Here is a 23,849-nt window from a genome sequence, read left to right as displayed (position 1 = left end):
AAGAGTAAACCCGTCTAAGCCACGAGCCGCCAGTTTCTCCAGGAGAATGCTGTGGGAGACGCTGTCAAAGGCTTTACTAAAGTCCAGGTAGACAACGTCCACTGCCTTTCCCTCATCCACTAGGCGGGTCACCTGGTCATAGAAGGAGATCAGGCTGGTCAAGCAGGACCTGCCTTTCATGAACCCATGCTGGCTGGGCCTGATCCTTTGGCTGTCCTGCAGATGCCCTGTGAGCACTCTCAAGACCAACCGCTCCATAATCTTCCCTGGAACAGAGGTCAGGCTGACAGGCCTGTAGTTCCCAGGATCCTCCTTCCGGCCTTTCTTGTAGACGGGCGTCACATTGGCAAGCCTCCAGTCATCTGGGACCTCCCCTGTTAACCAGGACTGCTGATAAACGATGGAGAGTGGCTTGGCAAGCTCCTCCGCCAGCTCTCTCAGTACTCTCGGGTGGATCTCATCAGGCCCCATAGACTTGTGGGTGTCCAGGTGGCTTAGCATGTCCTTGACTGCTTCCTCCTGGATTATGAGGAGTACATTGCGCTCTCCATCCCCGTCTTCCAGCTCAGGGGGCTGAATATCCTGTGGATACCTGGAGTGGCTATTAAAGACTGAGGTGAAGAAGGCATTAAGTACCTCAGCCTTGTCCTCATCCTTGGAGACAATGTTCCCCGCCATATCTAGTAAGGGATGGAGATTCTCCTTGCCTCTCTTTTTGTTGTTAATATATTTGTAAAAACATTTTTTATTATCCTTTACGACTGTGGCCAGACTGAGCTCTAGCTGGGCTTTTGCCTTTCTAATTTTGTCCCTGCTTGACCTAACGAGATCCTTGTACTCTTCATGAGTTGCCTTCCCCTTCTTCCAGAGGTGATAAACTCTCCTCTTTTCCCTGAGTCCCAGCAAAATCTCCCTGTTCAGCCAGGCCGGTCGCCTTCCCCGCCAGCTCTTCTTACGGCACATGGGGAGCGCCTGCTCCTGTGCCTTTAAGATTTCCTTCTTGAAGGCTGTCCAGCCTTCCTGGACCCCTTTGTCCTTCAGGACTGTCTCCCAAGGGACTCTCTCTCAGGCCAAAGTCTGCCCTCCGGAAGTCCATGATAGCAGTTTTGCTGAGTCCTCTCCTTACTTCACTCACAACCAAGAATTCTATCATGTCGTGGTCGCTAAGCCCAAGACGGCCTCCGACCACCACATCTCTCACCAGTCCTTCTCTGTTTGTAAACAGCAGGTCCAGCAAGGCACCTCCCCTGGTGGGCTCACTCACCAGCTGCATCAGGAAGTTATCCTCCACACACTCCAGGAACCTCCTAGACTGTTTCCTCTCTGCCGTGTTATACTTCCAGCAGATGTCCGGTAGGTTGAAGTCCCCCACAAGAACAAGGGCCAGCGAATGCGAGACCTCTGCCAGTCGCTTATAGAATGTCTCATCCGTCTCTTCATCCTGGTTGGGTGGCCTGTAACAGACTCCCAGCAGGATGTCTGCCTCATTGGCCTTCCCCCTCATCCTTACCCACAAGCACTCTACTTGGTCTTCACAATCTTCGATTTCTATGCAATCAAAACACTCCCTAACATACAGAGCCACCCCACCGCCTCTCCTTCCCTGCCTATCCCTTCGGAAGAGCTTATAGCCATCCATTGCAGCACTCCAGTCATGAGAAGCATCCCACCATGTTTCTGTGATGGCAACTACGTCATAGCTGTCCCGCTGCACAATGGCTTCCAGCTCCTCCTGTTTGGTGCCCATGCTGCATGCATTGGTGTAGATGCACCTGAGCCGGGCTATAGATTTCAACTCTGGCACGTTGAACCTACCCCTAGGTTCAACTCTAGTGAGCCCGGTTTTAGCCCCTCCCCCCTCCAATTCTAGTTTAAAGCCCTCTCAATGAGGCCTGCCAGCTCATGAGCAAGAATCCTTTTGCCCCTCGGCGTCAGTTGCACTCCATCATTTGCGAGGAGACCTGGTGCCGTGTAAACCGCCCCGTGGTCAAAGAACCCAAAATTCTGACGACGGCACCAGCCCCTGAGCCACGTGTTGATCAGGTGTGCTTTCCTGTTCCTTTCAGCGTTCTTCCCCGTCACTGAAGGGATTGACGAAAACACTACCTGTGCTCCCGCTCCATTGACCAGTCGCCCCAGTGCTCTCAAGTCCTTTCTGACTGCCTTCGGGGTTCTTAGCGCAACCTCATCGTTGCCAACCTGCATGACCAACAGCGGGTAGTAATCAGTGGGCCGAACCAGACCAGGGAGTTTTCTGGTGATGTCTCTCACCCAGGCCCCAGGGAGGCAGCAGACTTCCCTGTGAGTTGGGTCTGGTCGACATATTGGGCCCTCTGTACCCCTTAGGAGGGAGTCACCTACAACAATCACCCTCCTCTTTTTCTTAACTAAGGACGTCTTGATGCATGGGGCTCGTTGACTCACCCTAGGCACCCCCATGAATGGACCTTTGTCCTGTGCCTCACATTCCAGAGACCCGTACCTGTTGTGTAAGGGCAGCTGGGACGGTGAGGGAGGCCGGGAGGGAATTCGCCGACCTCTCCGAGGAGGGACCTGCTTCCATTTCCACTCATCTCTTAGGTCCTCTCCTTCTGCCCGGCAGCAAGAGGACAGGGGATCTCCTGCTGCTTGTGGAGCCTCCACCAGCTGCCCCTGCCTCAGGGCCGCCAGGGAGTGGCTCCACCAATCTATCTCCCTCTCACACTCCCTAATGCTCCTCAGCCTCTCCACTTCCTCTTTCAGCTCTGCCACCAGGCTGAGCAGGTCGCTGACCTGGTCGCACCGCACGCAGGTAGTGTCCCCGTCGGTCGCTGGAACAACCGACAGGCTCAGGCACTCTCTGCAGCCGGATACTTGGACAGCCGCGTGCCTGAGCAGGAGCTCCGTCTGTGTCGCCACAGTCTTTCTGGCCCCGGTTTTCAGCCGAGTGGCGACCATGGCTGAGCTCCTCTAGGAGGACGATGGCCACTTATACTGTACCCCGCCCGCACGCCTCCCCTGCACGCGCGAACTGCCGCGCAAACTGACGTGCCACGCCCTCCTGACGTGCCACGCCCTGTTTGCCCGCCCTGTTCGCCGCGCTCCGCGTCGCTCGCGCTCCCGGGGGCTGCTCTTGTAGGCGAAGGGTTTTGGCCGCCGCCGCCCTGGGTCCCGCCCACGCTGAGTCAGAGCTGCCGCTCGTTAGGAGCCCGCTCCGCCGGCCGGGGGTCGGGGGGGGAAGCTGGGGCACCCTCTCGCTCCCTGTGCTGCCGCCTTCGCGGTTTGGCCGCGTCGGGAAGGCTCCCCCGGCGCGATCCTTCGCTCCGTAGCCCTTCGCCTCGGTGGCTTCGCCGAAAAAACAGTGTATTTCCCTTTCCAAAGCAGACATGTACTTTGAACCTGGAGTACTGCACCCAGTTTTAGGTTCCCTGATACAACCTAGAGACTGAGAAACTGGAAAAAGCCCAATGAAGGGCAACCAAGATGATCAGGGACCTGAAGCAGGTGACGTGGGAGGGGAGACTGCGGGAGCAGAGTTAACTGGAAACGAAAGGAGGGTCTACTCACAAGTCTTCAGCTCCCAAGAAAGATACAGGTGGTTGTAGAGAAGATGGAGGCAGGCTCTTCAGAGAGGTGTACAATGAATGAACAAGAGGCAAAAGTTACAAGCTGTAGTGAGATAGATAGATAGATAGATAGATACTAATTGGAAATATGAGACAAATCTTCACAGTGAGAGCAGGTAAGTACAGGAATGGTGTGCCCAGAGAAACTGTAGAATCTCCCATCCTAGAAGAAAACCTCAAAGCGTCCCTGGAGAAGGCACTGAGGAGCCTCATCTAATTTTATATTAGTCATGTTTTGAGCAGGGGTCAGAGCTGGTGATGTCCAGCATTCCCTCCCAGCATGCCTTAATCTGCAACTGTATGCACTGGCTTCTCTTTCAGGCTCCTTGATGCACTGGGACACATGGTCACTGAGAGCATTTGACTCCTTCAGGTGTAGGCATTTTGTCTTCAGCTTCCACAAAGTATTTCGGAAGTGTTGTCATTTGCTTTCCTAATCTTTGTATTCAGTACCACATAAGAACATAATCAAGAATAAATGGAAGAGATGAGAAAGTAAGATTATGATCTCTTGTTAAATAGGTCCTAGCATAGGCATGATGCTTTTGTGCAATCTCTTTGATTAGAGGGGTATTTTTTTTAACTTGCCTGGTTTACTCTTTTCTTCCTAATTTACCCATGCATTGTTCCCTTCATGATGTTGATCAAATACATATGCTTTTACATTGCATCTGTGCTTTGTACATAGCTTGGAGTTGGACTTGTTTGGACGTCAGTTTCCAGTTGCAAATGCGGAAGGAGAAAATGTAAATACAAACTAACTGAGACAATTTTTGAGCTGATAAATCCTAGCAGGATATGTTCCCATTTTCGCTACATTTTTCCTACCCGAAAAGTTCGTTATTCAGAGGTGAAGAAGAGAATTTTTTAAAAAATAATGCTTAGAGTGCCAAAACATCTTTGTATTTGAAGTACAAACTTTTTTTGGAGGCTTAATTTTGCAGCATAATTTTGCAAGCTGGAATTGTTGAGGAAAATCCTACAATAATTTGCAGTAGTGTGACACCACTATTCTTATTACACTTGTCAACTGGAATACAAACAAGCACAGGGTGATTTAAAATTTGCAAGAGAATTACAATTTAAAAGTAATTTGTATGCATGAAGAATTTGTTTACAGTTATTAATTTGCAAGGATTTCTCATGAAAGGTTTCTGGCTTTATTCCTTGTGAATAAACTTCTGGGTGGTCTGGGAAAGCAGATCAAAACCCTACAATGTAGTTTTAATTGGAGAAGACATGCTTGTGTAATGAAAGACTACTTTGAATGGTCATAAGTGATTGGACATTAAAAAATAGAAGTCTTTGCTTATATGAAAATTTCAGAACAATTTTGTTTCAGAGACAATAAAAGGATCCAAAGTATCCAGAGAACACTGAGGATAAGCTAATAGTTTCCATTATAACTTTGTAACTTTGAAGGAAATAATTTGAAATTCATTTTCCACAGAAACTAAGTGGTCAATCAAGCAGAGGCAACTGAATTCAACTAAAAATCATAAATCCTATTCTGACACATGACACCAAAAGTCCAGCCAGTCCTACTAGTGAGCCTTAAGGCCCACTAACGAGCTTATAAAGAAAGCCTATAAAAAATCAGGTGGGTGTTGTTATACTGATCCTTTACAATGATCCTTTCTGGTGCCTGCATGCAGCATGAAGCAGAGGCCAGAATCAAGACATTCATAGTTCCACTAATGAATGATCCTTTTCATTTTTTTAGTTTGTTTTGTTTAATCTGTCAGTTTATTTTTCGAGTCACTCAGCACTGTGAAATTCTTCTGCATTTACTCAGTGTCAGTTTTGCCTGTCTTAATTTTGAGTTATCTTCAGGCTCTGTAACCTCAGTAAAGGTATAATCTTTTGCGGGTTTTTTGTGGAATGGAGTAACATACCTGATCAAACCTGCTGCTGAACCCTCTCCTCTGTGAGGATGGTTCATCTAACTCCCCCGTTTTTTTTTTGCCTTTCAGCTCCTTCTTAATCCACAAGATTGCTCTCCTATCCTCTGTCTGTGATAACTTGCTATCTCTAACAGCATTTATTTAAGGGCTTTGCTGCAAGTGTATCCAAGTGTATTAATATTAGCTATGTCATGCTTCCTGAAGTAGTCGATGAGTTACTTAAAGAGGTCTGATTGATAGGTTTGTGTGCTAGGACTTCTTTTACCAAAGCCACTTTCTCTGTGCTTTAGAGGATTCCAGCATCCAACAGGAAAAAACACTGTGACGGAAACAGGTGCCAGTGAAGAAAAGCCATCAAAGAATTAATTCTTCCAATTCTGTTATATGCAGTAGGCCTTTTGTGCATGAAGGAGTGTGTCCTTTTCCTTAATGGAAAGAATTGTCATTTGGGCTGAAATAATTCATCATGCGGACTTAGGCATGATGCTGTATCAAGCCTTTCAGCACTCATCTGTTTCGATGTTTTTGTTACAGGGATGACTTAAACACATCATAATGAGCAAGGTATCTTAAACAATTGACCCCATCTTGGTGGTGGTGTGACACTTTGCATAGAGTAATATACAGCAATGACGTTCAGAAATGCTTAGTACACATCAGAACAGAGATGAAACTTTAGGTCTTCATTCTTCAAGTGAGTGCTCTAAGATCCAGGTTAGGAGGTGGAAGGAATGTCTCTTTTTCCTTTTTTGTTTCTGATTAAATAACTTTGACTTTGAGAAACTATTTCTGTGTTTTTTAGAGTGTCACCTGGAAAACACAGATGTAGATTCCTAGGCTCCACTAAATATTTGCTGTCAAGGACTGGCATTTGCAAGTACTGTTCCGCTAGAAGTTCTGTGACGTCAGTGAAAGCTATGGAAAGTGTCCGTCTCTCAACTATCTCATCACCTGCGTGTGAGTGTTTCTGCTCTCCTGGAGAGGAAGGAGGTGGTTTCACATCATGGAAAGGGGAGATTCATTCAAAGATTATTGTTGGATGAAACAGTGTGAGATCTTGTCTGAGGCAGGTTGTGTACGGCTTTATTTATTAGAGGGCTGTGATTTTTATATTCTACCACTACCACATCTCCCAGTTGGAAAGTATTATGGTGACGTCTATGGAAGTTGTACCATAGCCTAAAGTCTCTTTGGTTAGAGGGTCTCTGTACTTAACAAGGAAATGACAGTGAATCTCATTCCTTTCCTTTTGCATTTCAAAAGTCAAAACCAAAATGCAGAGTGCTCTGCTTCCCCACATTTGAGCATATGAGGGGGAAAAAAAGACTGGACTTTCATGTTTGTGGACTTTAAAAAGCTCAGTGGAGAGCAGTGAACAGGAAGTGGCTTTCATGAAAATGTGGAATTAATTTCTTAAATAAAGTTCATTTGGTCTATTCATTACTTAAACCGATGATTTGGTAAATTAAACAGAAGCTGAGAATGCGAAATCTTCAGAGCTTGGCGAGATAAATTGTATTAACAGAAGTGTAACGTAAGATTCTCCATATCCCTGCTTGAGAATCCAGGGATAATTTGGATTATTTTTTTATATATATATATATAAAAATAAATAAAATATATGTATTTCTATCTTGAATATAGAAAAATAACAGTAACATTTGCATTTTGCAGTTGTCTTCATTTGCTTTTCTGTTGGGATTAATAGTGCATCTGGTGCCCTACATGAGCTGAAGGGGTTAAGAAGGAAGCATTTCAGACCGGTATGTCTGAAGCCATGCTCACATGGGCTGTGCTGTGAGGTGTCAGAAATGTCTTTAGAATGTAATCTCTCTGGGCAGGGACGTGTTATGCTTGGCAGCATTCACCTGCTGTACAATATAATATACCCTTACAGTGCTACATAAGATAATATCCAAGGAATTCACTTAGCAAGGAAATTAGACAGCCTAGCAGCCTGGCTCAGTAGGAAAGCATGCACTTCCAAGGACATTGTCCTTAAAAACAGTCCTTAGTAATGGGTGAACATCAAAAGACTTGGAGTTCATTTTAGTTCAGAAGGGAAGAGCATCTAAACTAATTATGTCTACAAATATGGACTGGAAATCTGGTAAAACAGATTGTTAGATATTGTTAGATATCTGGTACTTCCTGTGTTTAAAATTTTTTAGAAATTGAAGTCCTGCATTACTTCACAATGATGGTTGTTTTGTTATTTCAGAAAAGATGACGGGAGAAGTTTGGAAGAACCAGCCTAGTATGTAGTGCAGTATAACTAAGATGTTAATCCTAAAGACTGAAATGTTAAAGATAATCTCATAAACTAAGATACATTTTGGGGAATCATCTAGCATATTTAGACTATAGCCAGTTGAGGCCTAAATGTTCTTAAAGATGCACTTTTCCTTAAATAATTCTCTCATGTTTCCCTGTATACTGAATTAACAAGAGTATTTAATATGTGGTGTATTCACTGAGAAGTGATATCTTCATTTTAATGCATTTCATGTGATGTCCTTAGTCAGAATTGTTTTAAAAAAACCCAAACAAACCCCAAATCCATCAAGACCCTTTGTTTCTGAATATATTGAAAGCTAGATTCTGAGACGAGGAAGCTGAAAACTCAGAGGCATCTTTTATTATTTAGAATGATTATATCAGCCTAGTTCTCGGTAATTTTCTCACTGTTATGCAAATAATCATACTTGGCTCTATTTGATGAAGCTGTTACACATCTTAATGAAGCACACTCAAAAATAACTGTCCACAATTCTAAACCATTTCTGCAAATAGTTTGTATCCTGTAAGTACATTAGTAAGGCTTCAAATGAGTGAATTCTTGAGGTCTGATGTGGCCTGTCAAATACTTTTAAAATGTCTAGCTGTTTAAAAAGCAATATGAAATGCAGAGGGTTGTAGGTGAATGTTGCATGTCATTATTGAGTACTGTTGCAGCATTGTTTCCTGAAAGGAATCCGTGGAACCATACTGTATCTGCCACTTTTGCTCCTGTAGCACATTGCAGAAACTTAAGGTGGCCAGAAATGTAATTTTTTTTCAAATGCTCTTAATATGGAGTCTCAAGGACGTGATGTATTTCGTGTTATTTTCAAGTTTGATGTTCACATGTGTCTTAAGAATGAGACAATATGTGATTTCATGCAAGGTACCTGCTGATGGCAGAAGTGGATTGAAGTGGATGAAGTCAGAAGTGAAGTTCACCGGGGATGGGAAACTGTATAGAGACCAACTGACACAATCTTATTCGAGGAAAGCAGTTTGTTTTCAAGAAGGCATTAATTTATTGGCAGTCTTGGTACTTCAGATGCGCAGAGACAAAGCTGTCTAGCTTGTTTAGAGCTGTTTGAGAAGAGATAAGTAATAGTTCTTGGTTTTCATGTATATTCTGTTTTTTAATGAGACAGTCCTGGGAAAGAAAGACATTTTTTTCTTTGAGATGCTCTTGGTTCTATTATAAAGTCTAAATCACCTGGATCTTGTCTCCAGCTGCCTGCAAGGCAGAACCTCTATACACTAATTTAAGAAGTTGGAGCTAGAATGCAGGAACACTGAATTACTCAATTCTTGCAATTTGATGTACTGTAAATATCCAGGATTATTCACAGTTATTCACTGTATAACTTCCTTTGCACAATGCATTCACATGTACATTAATACAAGAATTTTCTGTTTCCAAGAGGTTCAGATATTTTCTGGTAGAACTGCAGAAATAAATGAGAGGAAATTAATCTTGTAGTGTCAGTGTTTACTCTCTCATAATTTGATATCTTAATAGGTGGAAAGGTGCATCATTTTGAGGGGGGGAAATCTAGTGAGCTTGCACTAAACTGTAGAGGTTAGACATCCACATTCTTGTCTTTTTTTTTTTCTCCTCCCCCCGCTGCCTTTTTTGTGTGTGTGTGTGTGTGTGTGTATGCATGTCTTCAGTTGGTTGGAGAACCTCTTTGTGACCCCAGTAGCTCTTACATATATAATAGTCACATCTTTAAAAACCTATTTATGTCACTTTTGTCCTACACCTGCCAGTTTCCTCTGTGAAAATTCCAGTGTTTTAAATCTGTGCACCTCAGAACTAAGAAACTCTATGCAAGTTCTTTCTGAAATGTGTTGCTGGACTAACAGTTGAATTTGTTACTTTGCCAGAAGATCAGTCAGTTTCATCTTAATGCTTGCATTTTGATTTGTTTTCTTTCCTGACTCTGAATTCGCTAATTGAGTCTCTTCCTCAGCCTAGGGAATCTCAGAATAGTTTTTATCAACAGGAGTCCCACCTCTCCTACCGGTTGAGAGGTTTGCTCTACACACAGGGCTGTACAGAACAGAGATGCAGGCTTTTGGGTCTGTGAACCTCATTACTTCCAAGGAAGGAAACCAAGGCATGGATGAATTTCCTAATCTTGGCCAGCTGCATTTTTGTGTTTTGTTTTGATTTGAGATGAACGTTATCTAATCACAACTTTTTTGCCCTGAATTTGCTTCCTTCCTTTCAGGAATCTACACATATTGTACCTCCAGAGAACTTTATTCATGCTTTTCCTGAGTTACCATAAATCTGAAAGAACTCCATTGGAGTCACTGGTGGAATATGTGTACAAACCAACCAAATAGCAAAATCCCCCAGTAACTTTCTCCCTAATTTGAACACATATAAAGTGAGTATCATTATTTGAAAACATATGTTTTTTTTCTTCGTGGAACTTTTTTGTAATGTATTGTGATTAATTCATAAGGCTTTTCTATTGTTTCATAAAGCTGGAATAAATTTAGTAAGTATTAAGTCTGGTTTCTTAAGTATTCTGTGATCACACTATGTACATGGCTGCCTTTCTTCACCCCTTGTAAACTTTTGAACCCATTGACATGTGTCAGCCAAAATTACAGAGGAGAGAGGTATCAAGGGTAATTAAGTTCTGGCAGGTTTTGTGATAAAAGGTGGCTGGATAAAGGAGAAAATTGTTCTAAGTATTGGTGTAGAAAAAGGAAGTGGCAAGAAAGACTGGACAGAAGAGGATATACAAGGCATGTGCTCTTGTGCCTGATCACTGAAGAAGTATGAATGCTGCATCGTTGCAGAACCCAAAGGCACATTTTGTTAGCTTTTGTGTGCTTAGAACTATTCCTCTGGTTTAACCTTTGAAACAATGATAGAGATTAATTTACCTCTTCACGTTAAACTTAGTTGTCTTTTCTTGTAATATACAGTGAGTAAATGAGAAGCTATGTACAGGATTAGCTGAATTAAATTCTGTAGCCCAAATGTCTATGTTCCAGGGTTAGGTAATCAGAATTATTTATTCAGGAAAAGAGAAAATTTCTATTATGGATATATATTTGTGTATTATTTGAAGGGGATGAAAATTCAGTTTAATACTGTTTTTTAAGCACTGCTGTGAAACACAGCTAGAAAAGTAATCATCTAATTAATTTATCATGCCAGTTGACTTAACAGTAGTATGTTACTGCATTACTTACTATATATGCTTGTTCTAGGCTGTTCTTTTTTATTAGTATTTAAAACAGCACTGATTGAAATCTGTGTAACTGTTGGAATTTAGTAGGTCCAGTGTAAGTAGAAGAAAAGTAAGCATAAGGAATATCAGAATATATTCACTGTTTAAAAGTTTCTTCTTTTTCCGATTTTCTGGAAGCCATAGTTAAACCAGCAAATCCTGAACGAAAACAAGATAAAATTATTTAGAAATAACTCTAGTCAAAATAGGATACAGACATATATATGAAATGTGTTTTTTTTATCATCATCTAGTATAAGTTGAATTAAACTATAGGTTTTGGCATCACAGACAAGTAGACAAATTTTCCTTAATAGAACCTGTTTCTCAAGTAGCTGGCATCTTCTTGACATAATTTCTGCTCAAAATCACTGGAAAAAGAGTAATTGGAAAACAGAGAATAGACCATGTGGGGGTGTCAGAAAAGTTTGTGAAAGTAAAGACTATGGACCAAACATCTCAAATACTCATGTGAAACATTAATAGATAATATTAGTGCATTACCCACATGTGGAAATACAATGGCATTGTATGGTATATTGTGACCTTTCAATAAAATTTACACTTTTTCTCTTTTTCTCTTCTTGTAATAGCTGCATGCTCTTGAAAAAGAATATGGCATTATCAAATTAATGACTTCTATCTTTTGTCCATTTCTCTTTCTGATAATCTGGTAATGTCTCTACGTCTGATCACATCTGTATCAAAGAAGGAAGTTTTTTAAAATGGAGCAATTCAGCTAGGTTGAAATATAACTAACTAACTGATGTGTACTCAGATTTCTACTTGATATCTCCACATGTCCACTATTGCAACACACATCAGCAGCAGAGTTAAACTAACCTGACTCAAGGAGAGTGTCCTGTGAGAATGCTAGTGTTTGCCATTTGTGAATGACAGGAAACACCCATTTTGTGCTGTTTCAGTACTGCTGCATGTAGAGCTGACTGGACCAGAAAATTATGCAAACCCAATAGAACTGAGATTCATTAAAGGTAGTCTGAGGAATTGCATAGACTCAAATGTTATTTCTGAAATACGGTAGAAGATTAAAAAGTGCAAATTCTCCATAAAGAAGCATGATAAGCAATCCCGTAAGTCCACTTCATGAATTTGAGAGACTAGCTGACTAAAAGAATGGAGAAATCGGGTGATTGTATATGGGGTGTATCAAAGCCTGAATGAATGATGCATGTATCTATTAGATACCTCAGTGCTCAGTTTTGTGGGGTTATAAATAATGAGGTTGCACTGAATGACATGCAGTATTTTATAAACAGGCTCATTTAAACAATTTTGGCTTTACTTCGACAAGTATGGTAGGCTGTATTTAGAAATCATAGAATCATAGAATAGTTTGGGTTTGGAAGGGACTTTCAAAGGTCACCCAGTCCAACCCCCTGCACTGAGCAGGGACATCTTGCAGCAGATGACGTTGCTCAGAGCCTCGTTCAACCCGACCTGGAATGTTTCCAGGGATGGGGCATCTACCACCTCCCTGGGCAACCTGTGCCAGTGTTTCACCACGCTCATTGTGAAAAATCTATACCTTGGAATTAGTCTAAATCTACTCTCTTTTCATTAAAACCATTACCCTTTGTCCTGTCACATCAGGCCCTACTAAAAAGTCTGTCCCCATTTTTCTCATAAGGCCCCTTTAAGTACTGGAAGGTGGCAATAAGGTGTCCCCAGAGCCTTCTCTTCTCCAGGCTGAACAACCCCAACTCTCTCAGCCTGTCCTCACAGGAGAGGTGTTCCATCCCTCTGATCATTTTGGTAGGCCTCCTCTGGACCCGCTCCAACAGGTCCATGTCTTTCCTGTACAGAAGGCTCCAGAGCTGGATGCAGCACTCCAGGTGGGGTCTCACCAGAGTGGAGTAGAGGAGCAGAATCCCCTCCCTCAACCTGCTGGCCGTGCTGCTTTTGATGCAGCCTGGGACACACTTGGCCTTCTGGGCTGCGAGATCACGTTGCTGGTTCATGTCCAGCTCTTCATTAACCAGCACCTCCAAGTCCTTCTCAGCAGGGTTGCTCTCAATCCCTTCATTCCCCAGCTTGTACTGATACTGGGGGTTGCTCCAATTCAGGTGCGGGACCTTGCACTTGGCCTTGTTGAACCTCATGATATTCACGTGGGCCCATTCCTTGAGCTTATCCAGGTCCCTCTGGATGGCATCCTGTCCCTCAGGTGTGTCAACTGCACCACTCAGCTTGACGTGGTCTACAAACTTGCTGAGGGTGCACTTGATCCCACTGTCTCTGTCACTGATGAAGAGTACATCAGTAAGGATCCCTGAGGGACAGTGCTTTTCACCTATCTCCATCTGGGCATTGTGCTATTGACCACTACCCTCTGGATGTGACCATCCAACCAATTCCTCATCCATTGAACAGTCCACCCATCAAATCCGAATCTACCCAATTTAGAGAGAAGAATTTATCTACCCCCCGCCCCCATGTAAGGGGCCATGTCAAAGGCCTTACAGAAGTCCAGGTAGATGACATCCCTACCTCTTCCCTTGTCCACTAATGTGGTCACTCCTTCATAGAAGGCCACTAGGTTGGTCAGGCAGGACTCGCCTTTGGTGAAGCCATGCTGGCTGTGTCAAATCACCTCCATGCTCTCCATGTTCCTTGGCATACCTTGGTCCATGATCTTCCCAAGCACAGAAGTGAGGCTGACAGGTCGGTAGTTCCCAGGGTTCTCCTCGCTACCCTTTTTAAAAATGGGTGCAATGTTTCCCTTTTTCCAGTCTCCAGGGACTTCACCTGACTGCCAGGACTTTTCAAATATCGTGGAGAATGGGTTGGCAACACCATCAGCCAATACCCTCAGGACTCTGGGATGCATCTTGTCAAGTCCCATAGACTTGTTTATGGTCAGGTTTCTCAGGTGGTCTTGAACCTGATCTTCCCTTACAGTGGAAGAGACTTCACTCTCCCACTTGCCATCTTGCAGTCCGTCCCCTAGAAGGGTGTGGGAAGAGAGATTGCCAGTGAAGACTGGGACAAAGAAGTCACTGAGTATCTCAGCTTTCTCCTTTTGCATTGTTACCAGTCTGTCAGGCTTGCTTGTCAGGTGGGGGTATGCTTTCTTTGACCTTCCTTTTCCAGCTGACATACCTATGGAAGCCCTTATTATTCTTTGTGGACAAAGAGTTTTCATCTGACTGTATTTGAAACAATAATTAGGGATAAGTGTAGGTAACTGCTCGAATATGATGTCCTTATATATTGGTGCGACAGAGAAAGACGCCTCATTTTTGTATGTACAGTGAGGGGAAACACAAGCAGCAGAGAGAAGGTATTACCTTGCTAGATGGTCATCTGAATGTCATGCTGCTATAGAAAACTTGCTTTCAGTTCTGCTGCTTCAACAAGAGTTATGATCTGAAGGATTGATCTAATTATATAAAGCATGCCTTATCTGTATATTGCTTATTATATTCTGATTGAGGAGATGCGGTTAGTTTGTCCTGCTAGAATAGAAGAGCAAAACTGAACTGCTTTGACCTCACTAATGGCTTCTCTGTTCCTTTAAGTGTTCACATAAAGATATAGTAACTTACATAAAGAACTTGCATATCAAGCTGAAATTATGAACATGAGTAGTAGAATGGTTGCTGCTGTTCTCTGTGATAGAAAGTCAGGCTTAGGTAAGTATGCTTGCATACAGAGGAAAAACTTGACATGTGACCGAAGTGTGCTTTTAGGAGAAAAGCTAACTAAAACAAACAAACTCCCCCTCAGTAGATTGTAAATTTTGTGATTTATTGTGAGGACTAATTTTTAGGTTAGTTACAATGTGCTGATCTCTGTATTAAGATAAGTTAATCCTTATCTAATGTTCCTAGGAAATTTTCCCCCTACACACACACATCCCTTAAAACATGGGGATGGAGTTTGTCAAATGTTTCTCACCCAATACAGAATCATAGAATCATTTAGGTTGGAAAAGACCTTTAAGGTCATCAAAGCCAAACATTAACCTAGCACTGCCAAGTCTACCACTAAACCATGTACCTAAGTAAGTGCCACAACTACACGTCTTTTAAGTACCTCCAGGGATGGTGGCTCAACCACTTCCCTGGGCAGCCTGTTCCAGTGTTTGACAACCCTTTCAGGGAAGAAATTTTTCCTACTATGCAATCTAAACCTCCCCTGGTGCAACTTGAGGCCATTTCCTCTTGTCCTATCGCTAGTTGCTTGGGAGAAGAGACCAACACCCACCTCACCACAACCCCCTTTCAGGTAGTTCTAGAGAGCGATAAGGTCTCTCCTCAGCCTCCTCTTCTCCTGAGGAGACTGAACAACTCCACTTCCCTCAGCTGCTCCTCATAATACTTGTGCTCTAGTACACTTAGCAGCTTTGTTGCTCTTCTCTGGACATGCTCCAGCACCTCAGTGTCCTTCTTGTAGTGAGGGGCCCAAAACTGAACACAGGATTCAAGGTGCGGCCTCACCAGTGCCGAGTACAGGGGTACGATCACTTCCCCACTCCTGCTGGCCACACTAGTTCTGATACAGGCCAGGATGCTGTTGGCCTTCTTGGCCACCCGGGCACACTGCCAGCTCATGTTCAGCCGGCTGTCAGCCAGCACCCCCAGGTCCTCTTCCACTGGGCAGCTTTCCAGCCACTCCTCGGCAAGCCTGTAGCGTTGCACGGGGATGTTGTGACCCAAGTGCAGGACCCAGCACTTGGCCTTGTTGAACCTCAGCCCATCGATCCAGCCTGTCCAGATCCCTCTGCAGAGCCTTCCTGCCCTCAAGTAGATCAACACTCCCACCCAACTTAGTGTTCTCTGGAAACTTACTGAGCATGCACTTGATCCGCTCATCACATCGTTGATAAAGGTGTTAAACAGAACTGGCCCCAGTACCGAGCCCTGTGTACATCGTAGGTGAAAACCAAGCCTGACATTTGAGTATGTTACTTCCAGTTACCATGTGGTTTAGTTAGTCTAGACACCTTTTGAAAGCAAATCTTTTTTGGTACTAATATTGGTATTGCCAACTCATTGCCAATACTTACTTTAAATAAATACATAGAGGAAAGTATGAAAGAATTGAGTATTTAGTTGTTCTTGCTCTCAGAAGGGGAAGTGAAAACTTCTGTTTCCATGAGTCTTTGTAATGTCAGAAAGGTTACACAAAATTGTCAATACATTTGTGAGAGAGTTCCACAGTAGGTATCAGCTAAAAATACTGTGCAAAGTGAGTAATCACACAACAGATTTTTATATATATATATATCTGTCTGCATGTAAGTGTGATGATAATCACAGGCAAACATACCCAGATAGCCAGAATATCAGGTAGATTTCCTTGTTTTTACTTCCTAGAAAGATGGCGAGAGGCTTTTAAGCTTCTTTTTGAGTGATTTTAAACTAAGTAACAAAGCCAAACTGAGATATGTGTTGTTCTGAGGCGCATATTTACTTGTTCATATTTAGTCTTACCTCTTAAAAAGTTATATTTTCTCTATGTACCTTTAATGCACTTCCAAGAATATTGGTGTCACAATCCAAAGATGGTACATAAAACATAAAAATAAATATTATAAAAAATGGAGTTCTTAACCCATCAAATTCCAGTGATCACAGGTTAAAGAAATAGTGTGTGACTGTAAATCTTGTTTTGATCAATCATAAAACATCAAATCTTAAAGATCTGAATGGTTTAGGAAAAACTATCACTAGCTGATATTCCATTTGAAAAAAAAAAAAAAAAAGTAAGAACAGTCGCTGAAGAGAAGAAATTTTTTTTTTTCCTATTTGGAGAGAGCCTCGAGAGTTCATTTATCTATGTTCTGCTCAGCAGTATCAGCTCCGTTGATTTAAATCTTGATATTCATGTAATGTGTTCTTAAAGATTTCCAGTAATGCAAACTGCTTTGCACATTCTCTTCCACAGCTTATCATTCCCATTTTGTCCTAGCCACTATATCAGACAGAAGGGGTTTTTTTTATCCTCTACTACAGCGATAGCTGCTCTCCTTTTCTTCCTTTTTTTTTAAAAGGCACTTACTGTCTTTTCTCATATTTGAATTAAATAACTACGCCCTTTTATCAATTATGAGTTTGATTTTCTTCTTTGGACATGCTGATAGTCCACAACACTCTTGGAAGTGTGTGTTGAGAAGCAAAAGTAATATGTCACTTGTGGCCTTGTCATGTTAAATAAAATGTAGGCTGTAGTGGGGCTTTTGTGCCTTTCATACAACTCATGTGCCCTCATTCATCTCTCTGTGATTTTGTTTTGTTTTGGAAAACTGTATTTCTAATTTTTATTCAGCTTGTTCACCTCTTCATCATTATTTGCAAAATTTCTTAGTTGACTTTGTGCTCAAAAGAAATTTCCAGGAAAATTGCTATGGAGAAGTAGCAGTGGTAAGCGGTCTGCTGGACCTTTCTGTTGCAGCTGGTACCTGGAATCTAGGACACAGGGTGTCAGAGTGACAGACACCTTCAGAAGACAGTCGCAAACAACTAAAATCTTTGGTTCCCTCCCATGAGTGGTGGTTGTGAATCTCAAAACCTTCATGCTATGCAGATTATTGATCTTGAAAGGTGTCTATCTGTTTATGAGATAAATACTGCCAAGGAATGGGAAAAATAATTTTAAGGAAACTAGCAGTACCCCCTACCCCCAACCACAGTTCTTATTATTAAGAAACAGAAAATTGGCCCCCTGTGTAAGGCCTGAGAAAAATTACACATGCTCTTAACTTTGAATTTGATTAATAGCATTACTAGCATGTTGAAAGTGAAGCGTCTGCTTAATCTTACAAACAAGATTTCAGTGATCATTCACATTATCAGGAAGGAATGTTGCATTTGTCAGTCTGCAGTCTGTCTCCAGCCAGGCTGAAGATTTTAACACTGCATACATTTTCTATGAAGATGAAGAGGAAAGGTTAACATGTGTAACACCCACTTGGATTAAAAGACCAGCAGAAAATTTTGTGTAGATCAGAGGCATTTTAGTTCCTCAGTAGAGGGGCTCTCTGTCTTTCTAGACTCTTCTTCCTTCAAAATAAAGGGAAAAGAAGTGCAATATTTTTGTCCCATATCAATATATGCTAGCTACTTAATGCTTTAATAAAAGGGAGAATCCCACCCCCCCTATTTAAACCATGCTGTGGTTTCTTAAATGTTGGAAAGAATACACATTCATCTCACTCTTGCACAGAGTCCTTTAAAACCGTTCCTGATGGTAACTGATGGCAGTGGGTAGCTAGAAAAGAAAGACGACCAAAAAATTGTAAAAGATTAAAACCTTCATTTCAAATGGAGGTCATTAAATCAAGCTGTGACCCAAATATATTTGCAGTATGCCAAACAATGACCTCCGTCTACTGTAGAGTGGAAAAATGAACCAAGAAATAAAGGGTGTCACTTGATTATATCTAGGAATGTTATACTGATTGATTGATAGATTTTGTTTCTCCCCTCTCCCTGTAAAATAGATGTGTTTGAAGTTTGGAAGCCATGCATTAGGTGAATGTGTACTTGTGTATTTGTATTTGTACCTGTGTATTTATATATGTGGTTGTGAATTTATACGTGTACATGCTTAATTTTAGTCCATGTGTATTTGTATTTGTACCTGTGTATTTATATATGTGGTTGTGAATTTATACGTGTACATGCTTAATTTTAGTCCATGTGTATGTAATACTGCAGAATCAACTCTTTTGTGTTTGAAGTTGACCAACGGTTACATATACATGGATGTACTCTCACACATAATTTAACAAAAGGCAAATACGTAACGATTAACTGCAAACTGTTTCATTTTGTGAAGAAGAAAACAAACATCTTGTGATTGTCTTTTTTTTTTAAGGGTCATCTATTAGATTTTATATAAGACCTGACTGTGAGGTCTTGTTTTCAGTCAGATCTTTGCCAAAAATTTTGTGTTGCCAGTTACAATGTGGGTGGTGGTTTGGCCTGGTATTTTTACAGTTGCACTGCTGAGTCTTGCTTTGCTTACTGCTGGCTGGTGTACTGTTTACTGTTCCTGCTGTTATCATAGATGGGGGGACTTATAATGATTGAAAACTTAAATGAAAAAATTTACTACAGCCTATGGGTGGCAGACAGAATAGGTTCAGTAAGAAAGATAGAATCAAAGCTTATGGTAAGTGGTTGGTGCACAGCCAGGATGGTATCAATTAATTATGTTAATTCACAAAAATTTAATCTTCAACTTAATCTGCTGTTCCTATCCAGTTATCCAGACTACAACCATGGACCTTTTCATAGCCATAGAACAATACACTATTAAAGCTGAATGAGAGAGCGTAAAATAAACAGTATTTAGAGTATAATGTCCTAATTCTAAAAGCTTGAGTCATGTAGTTCCCTTGCCCTTTTCATTCCTTAATTTTCCTCTTCCAAAATGTTCTTTCACTTAGAAATTGAAACCAGCCCTCATATACTTCTGATGCTAATTAGGAGATCCTGGCACCAATGTATACATTTTAGTGCAGCTCAGCCAGTTGTGAGCTTCCTCTTCCCAAGTTTTAAGGGTAACTTGTTCATATTCAGTTCCTCCTGTACCCAGAATGTGTAAACAAAACAATTATAGGTAGTCCAGTAGCTAATTTTAGAACTCTCTTAGTGTGTACTTTACCTCAGTAATAGAGGTTGAGATATGAAAAATACCATACCTCAACCAGGGGAGCTATATGCAGTGCTTGTAATTCAGCAAAACTTGGTAGCTTTGCTGGTACCAGGAGAAGATTGACTTAATCATTTGAGTCTCTGTTTGGGTTTTTGTTTTGTTACAGTTCAAAGAATTTGCAACAACAGCAATAATAGGCCAACAGAATTGAAATTCACATAACTTCTCAGTAAAACTAAAGATGTTATTTGTTAATCAGTAACTTCTACTAAAATTATGTATGGCCTGGGAACAGCAGCTTCCTATCCCCATTGTAGTGAATTATAAAACCTTGGGGGGGGGCGGGGTTCCCCGTTTTATGCATTCTCATTTTATTTCCTTAGAAATAAACACACCCTATTCATTATGTCAAGTTAGCTGATGGGATTGTTTGAAAAAATGAGATGAAAATGAACACAAACATGGTTTTAGTAAAACACAATGACTTCCAAAATATATTACATTGTACTCCCCAGAAGGTCCATTTGTGGGCCTAACAATAGTATGAAGAAGAGGCGAGTGTTTAATTGCATATTTCTGCATATTCTCTAGTGAGCTATTATCTGTATTTCAGTGGCACTGTGTAAGTAAAAATTGTTAGGGTTGTAAAATGTGTTCAGTGATACTCATAAACTTCCTATTCACATAGTAAGAAAACTTAAACTCCTGCTGTAATGTCTTTCTGAAGCGGTACACACCCTTAATTGGCTGTTCTTGTAACCTCCTAACACCAAATAACCACTTTGTGTCCCTTCCTGTGATCCTTTTTGCTGTGGTTAACATGCTGTAGCTTCCAAGTCTGACTTTTATTGGAGAGTTTTGTAGTTTGTTTTGCCCAGCCAAAAGAGGAAGGACCTGCAGTATGAAAGGGAAGTGCAAAGACAGTAAATATAAGTGCTTAGAAAAATAGGAGCTTCATTAGTTCTCACAGCACTTCTAAAATTAATAATTCCTGGTTTTACCACGGGGCATTTAGGAAACACTTTGGGTAGTTATTGCTACAAACCAGACTGCTCTTCTCAGAAAGCTTTTTAAAGGATTAATAACCTAGGTTACGAGTGAAGAAATAAATATGTATATAAATCCAAGCCTTATAAATACAAAGAGTTTCATAAGGTAAACCATAAAGCCATTTTTGGGTTCTATTTAACATTTAGTTTCCTAAGAAATAGGACTGGGCTACAAGGTGTCAAATCAAATATATATTTTCTCCAAGTGTGGAGGTTCAGACCCTCCAAAAAGAAGCTTTACCAAAATAATCAGTCCTGTGCATCACATGTAACAGCTGGAGATAAAATTTATTAACACATCTTAAAAAAATTACAGTTGTTGCTCGTGGTATTATCCATTTCTTCTCTGGCAAAGATTTGTCCTTACTACAAGGAGTACTACTTACTTACGACAAGTACTACTACTAAATACAAGTTGTATTTAATATTATACTCATTCAGCTGGCATTTGTGTATGTTTCTTGGCATACACATACTTTCACAAAAGATAAGCAAGCTGCTTTTACCCAGTGGTATTACTGTGTGGAGTGAAAAAGGCATATTCAAGACTGCTCCTGATTATTTTGTTTGGTTTTGGTATACCTTTGTGATGAAAACAGATTAACAATTGAACCTTGAAGTGTTGCTTTTTATACACCATCAGTTGCCCTTAATTGCAGAATAAAGTTTAATTTCCAGTGGAGAATGATGTGATAGATTTTTAAGAGAATAATAGATTTTTAGTATTCTAAACAGCTTATACACAGGTTTTGAGTGTATTTGCCAAACAATTTTGCCACTTTGTTATATATGATCTATTTTCTTTCCAGGATGATACTGTTTGTCTTTTGGTTTTGTTTTATGGTGCAATTTTTTTTTTCCAGTGGAACAAATATATTCTCCTATTTCTGTTGTTTTTAAAATTACTTACACTTATTTTATCATCTGTATTCTTTTTTCTACCTGCACCATGTCATCAAGAAGCAGAGGTCTACTTAAAAAAAATCAGCCTGAACTGAGGTAACTTCAGCATAGGGGTTTTGAATATTAAAATGTTACAGCACTTCTAATGTAACTATGATGCTGTTCCTGCTTATACTGTGTTTAGAGAGAGCATAATGTGCTATACATATTTTAATTAAGAGTGAATTCTGGAACTCATTTGTTGCTTGTATTTCATTTAAAAAAAATATGCCAATAACTGACGTTGTTAACATGTGCTTGTGCTGTTTTGCATTTCCCCTCTTTGTTCCTTGGTTCAGTCTGTAATGATTGAGGATTTGTTTTGTTTTGTTTTCTTCTCATGTTAGTGAGCCCATTCTGTTCTTTCTGTAAATCACCTACTGCTCATGTATTACAATGCTGCATATTTCCACAGTCTCTTGGGCTAACTTCGTAGTATAAGTGACCATTCTATAAAATGCCATTCCTGCTTTGAGGGAAATGAAAACTAAATTTCTGGTGTTGCCCTGAGTTGCAGAGGAAGTTTTTAAAATATGACCCTGTCCACTCGAAACATTAAAGTCCACCTCTTGCCAAAATCCCATTTAAGTTTTCATTATGTTTAAACTACTTTCATGGTATGCTGTTGGCAATGCCAAAAGGTATTTGTTACAATGTAAAGTTATATTATTACTAGGTGCTGACAGGATTTAATTACCCATTTCTAGAATTGCTAGTGGTGGGATTGCAGAAAAAAATAATCAAGGCTCTGTGAGCCTTGTGGGGCATCTTACATCATTCATTTACCCTTTATAGTGTTTAACCAGAGAAAAAAAAAGAATGTTTAAGCATTTTATCAGATGTCAAGCTAGCTTAGAGGAGCTAGAGCCAGTTAGAAAATTTATTTACCTTTCAGAGTTTGTGACAGATTCAAAGGCCACATAGTTGCAATACTCAGCAAAAATCCTTCAGTGGATTAGATACAACAATTTTTGAAAAACAAGGTCCTGATTAGGAGATCCTGGTCTCCTTTAAAAGCAAAACTTACATTTATTTTTGTAATACCACTTACGCTTAACAGCAGAGAGCAAAGAAAAATTACTTCTTTCTGCAGGGTAGTATCTTGGCTGTATCTCACTGAGATAGGCCTTAAACAGAAGATAGCTTGTAAGAATTTTATGCCTGCTTGATGACTATTTATGCTAGGTCAGCCTCCTGTTTGTCCTGAAACAAACCAAACCAACAAACCAACCAGAAGTTGCAGTACTAAAGAAAGTATCTAGAATTTTAGAAACATTACCACTGTTATAAACTGGTATTGAATTTCACTGAGTTTAAAAATAGTAGGTTTAGACCTCCTTCTGACCTTTGTCAAGGTCCCCTTTTAAAAAGAAAAATCACACCTGAATGACAGTAAGCAAAACTAAATTGGTTAAAACAAGTAGCAGTCATTGGACATGAAAAATTAAATGCATTCAAGGATTAAAACTGCTTATTTTCTCCTAGGTTCTTTTCTGATGCTTAGTCTCATTGATGGGAAGTTTATTATAAAGAAAGAGGAGAGTGTGTACTGCATGCCAGTGGCAACCCTTTCTCACAATAGTGTAAAAATCTAATTGATTAGGAGAGTGCTCAGATGATCAAAGAAGTGGAAGTGGATAAAGTGAGAGTGCTGGAAACAAAACAAGTTGAAGCAATCAAGAAACTCTGGGAAGACCCAGGAATTCAAGAATGCTATGACAGACGAAGGGAGTACCAGCTCTCAGACTCTGCTAAGTAGTAAGTACACTGTGTAATTACAAGGGCAAGCCAGGCTCAATGAAGCTAATCATAGAATCATTTAGGTTGGAAAAGACCCTTAAGATCCTTGAGTCCCACCATGAACCTAACACTACCAAGTCCACCATGTCCAACCATGTCCCTAAATACCACAACTACATGTCTTTTAAATACCTCCAGGGTTGGCGACTCAATCACTTCCCGGGCAGCCTGTTCCAATGCTTGACAACCATTTCAGGGAAGAAATTTTTCCTAATATCCAATCTAAACCTCCCCTGGCACAACTTGAGGCCATTTCTTCTCATCCTATCACTAGTTACTTGTGAGAAGACATCAACACCCACCTCACTACAAGCCCCTTTCAGGTAGTTGTAGAGAGCAATAAGGTCTCCCCTCAGCCTCCTCTTCTCCAGACTGAACAACCCCAGTTCC

The 23,849-nt window shown here is 40.9% G+C and overlaps 1 protein-coding gene across 1 annotated transcript in view; it reads left to right on the top strand.

The window, feature by feature from the left end:
• LOC309415547 (guanine nucleotide-binding protein subunit alpha-14) overlaps nucleotides 1–23,849 on the top strand; it is a gene marked incomplete at both ends in the record, with an annotated part of 90,747 nt that overhangs the window by 60,306 nt on the left and 6,592 nt on the right. The window contains one exon of the mRNA XM_082013092.1: nucleotides 23,263–23,417. Within this exon, the coding sequence (XP_081869218.1) occupies nucleotides 23,263–23,417 (155 nt within the window). The remainder of the gene's footprint in view (nucleotides 1–23,262; nucleotides 23,418–23,849) is intronic.

The sequence above is a fragment of the Phaethon aethereus genome, assembly GCF_964289735.1.
Source record: "Phaethon aethereus genome assembly, chromosome: Z".
NCBI lineage: Eukaryota > Metazoa > Chordata > Aves > Phaethontiformes > Phaethontidae > Phaethon > Phaethon aethereus.
This window is presented reverse-complemented; position numbering and strand designations above follow the sequence as displayed.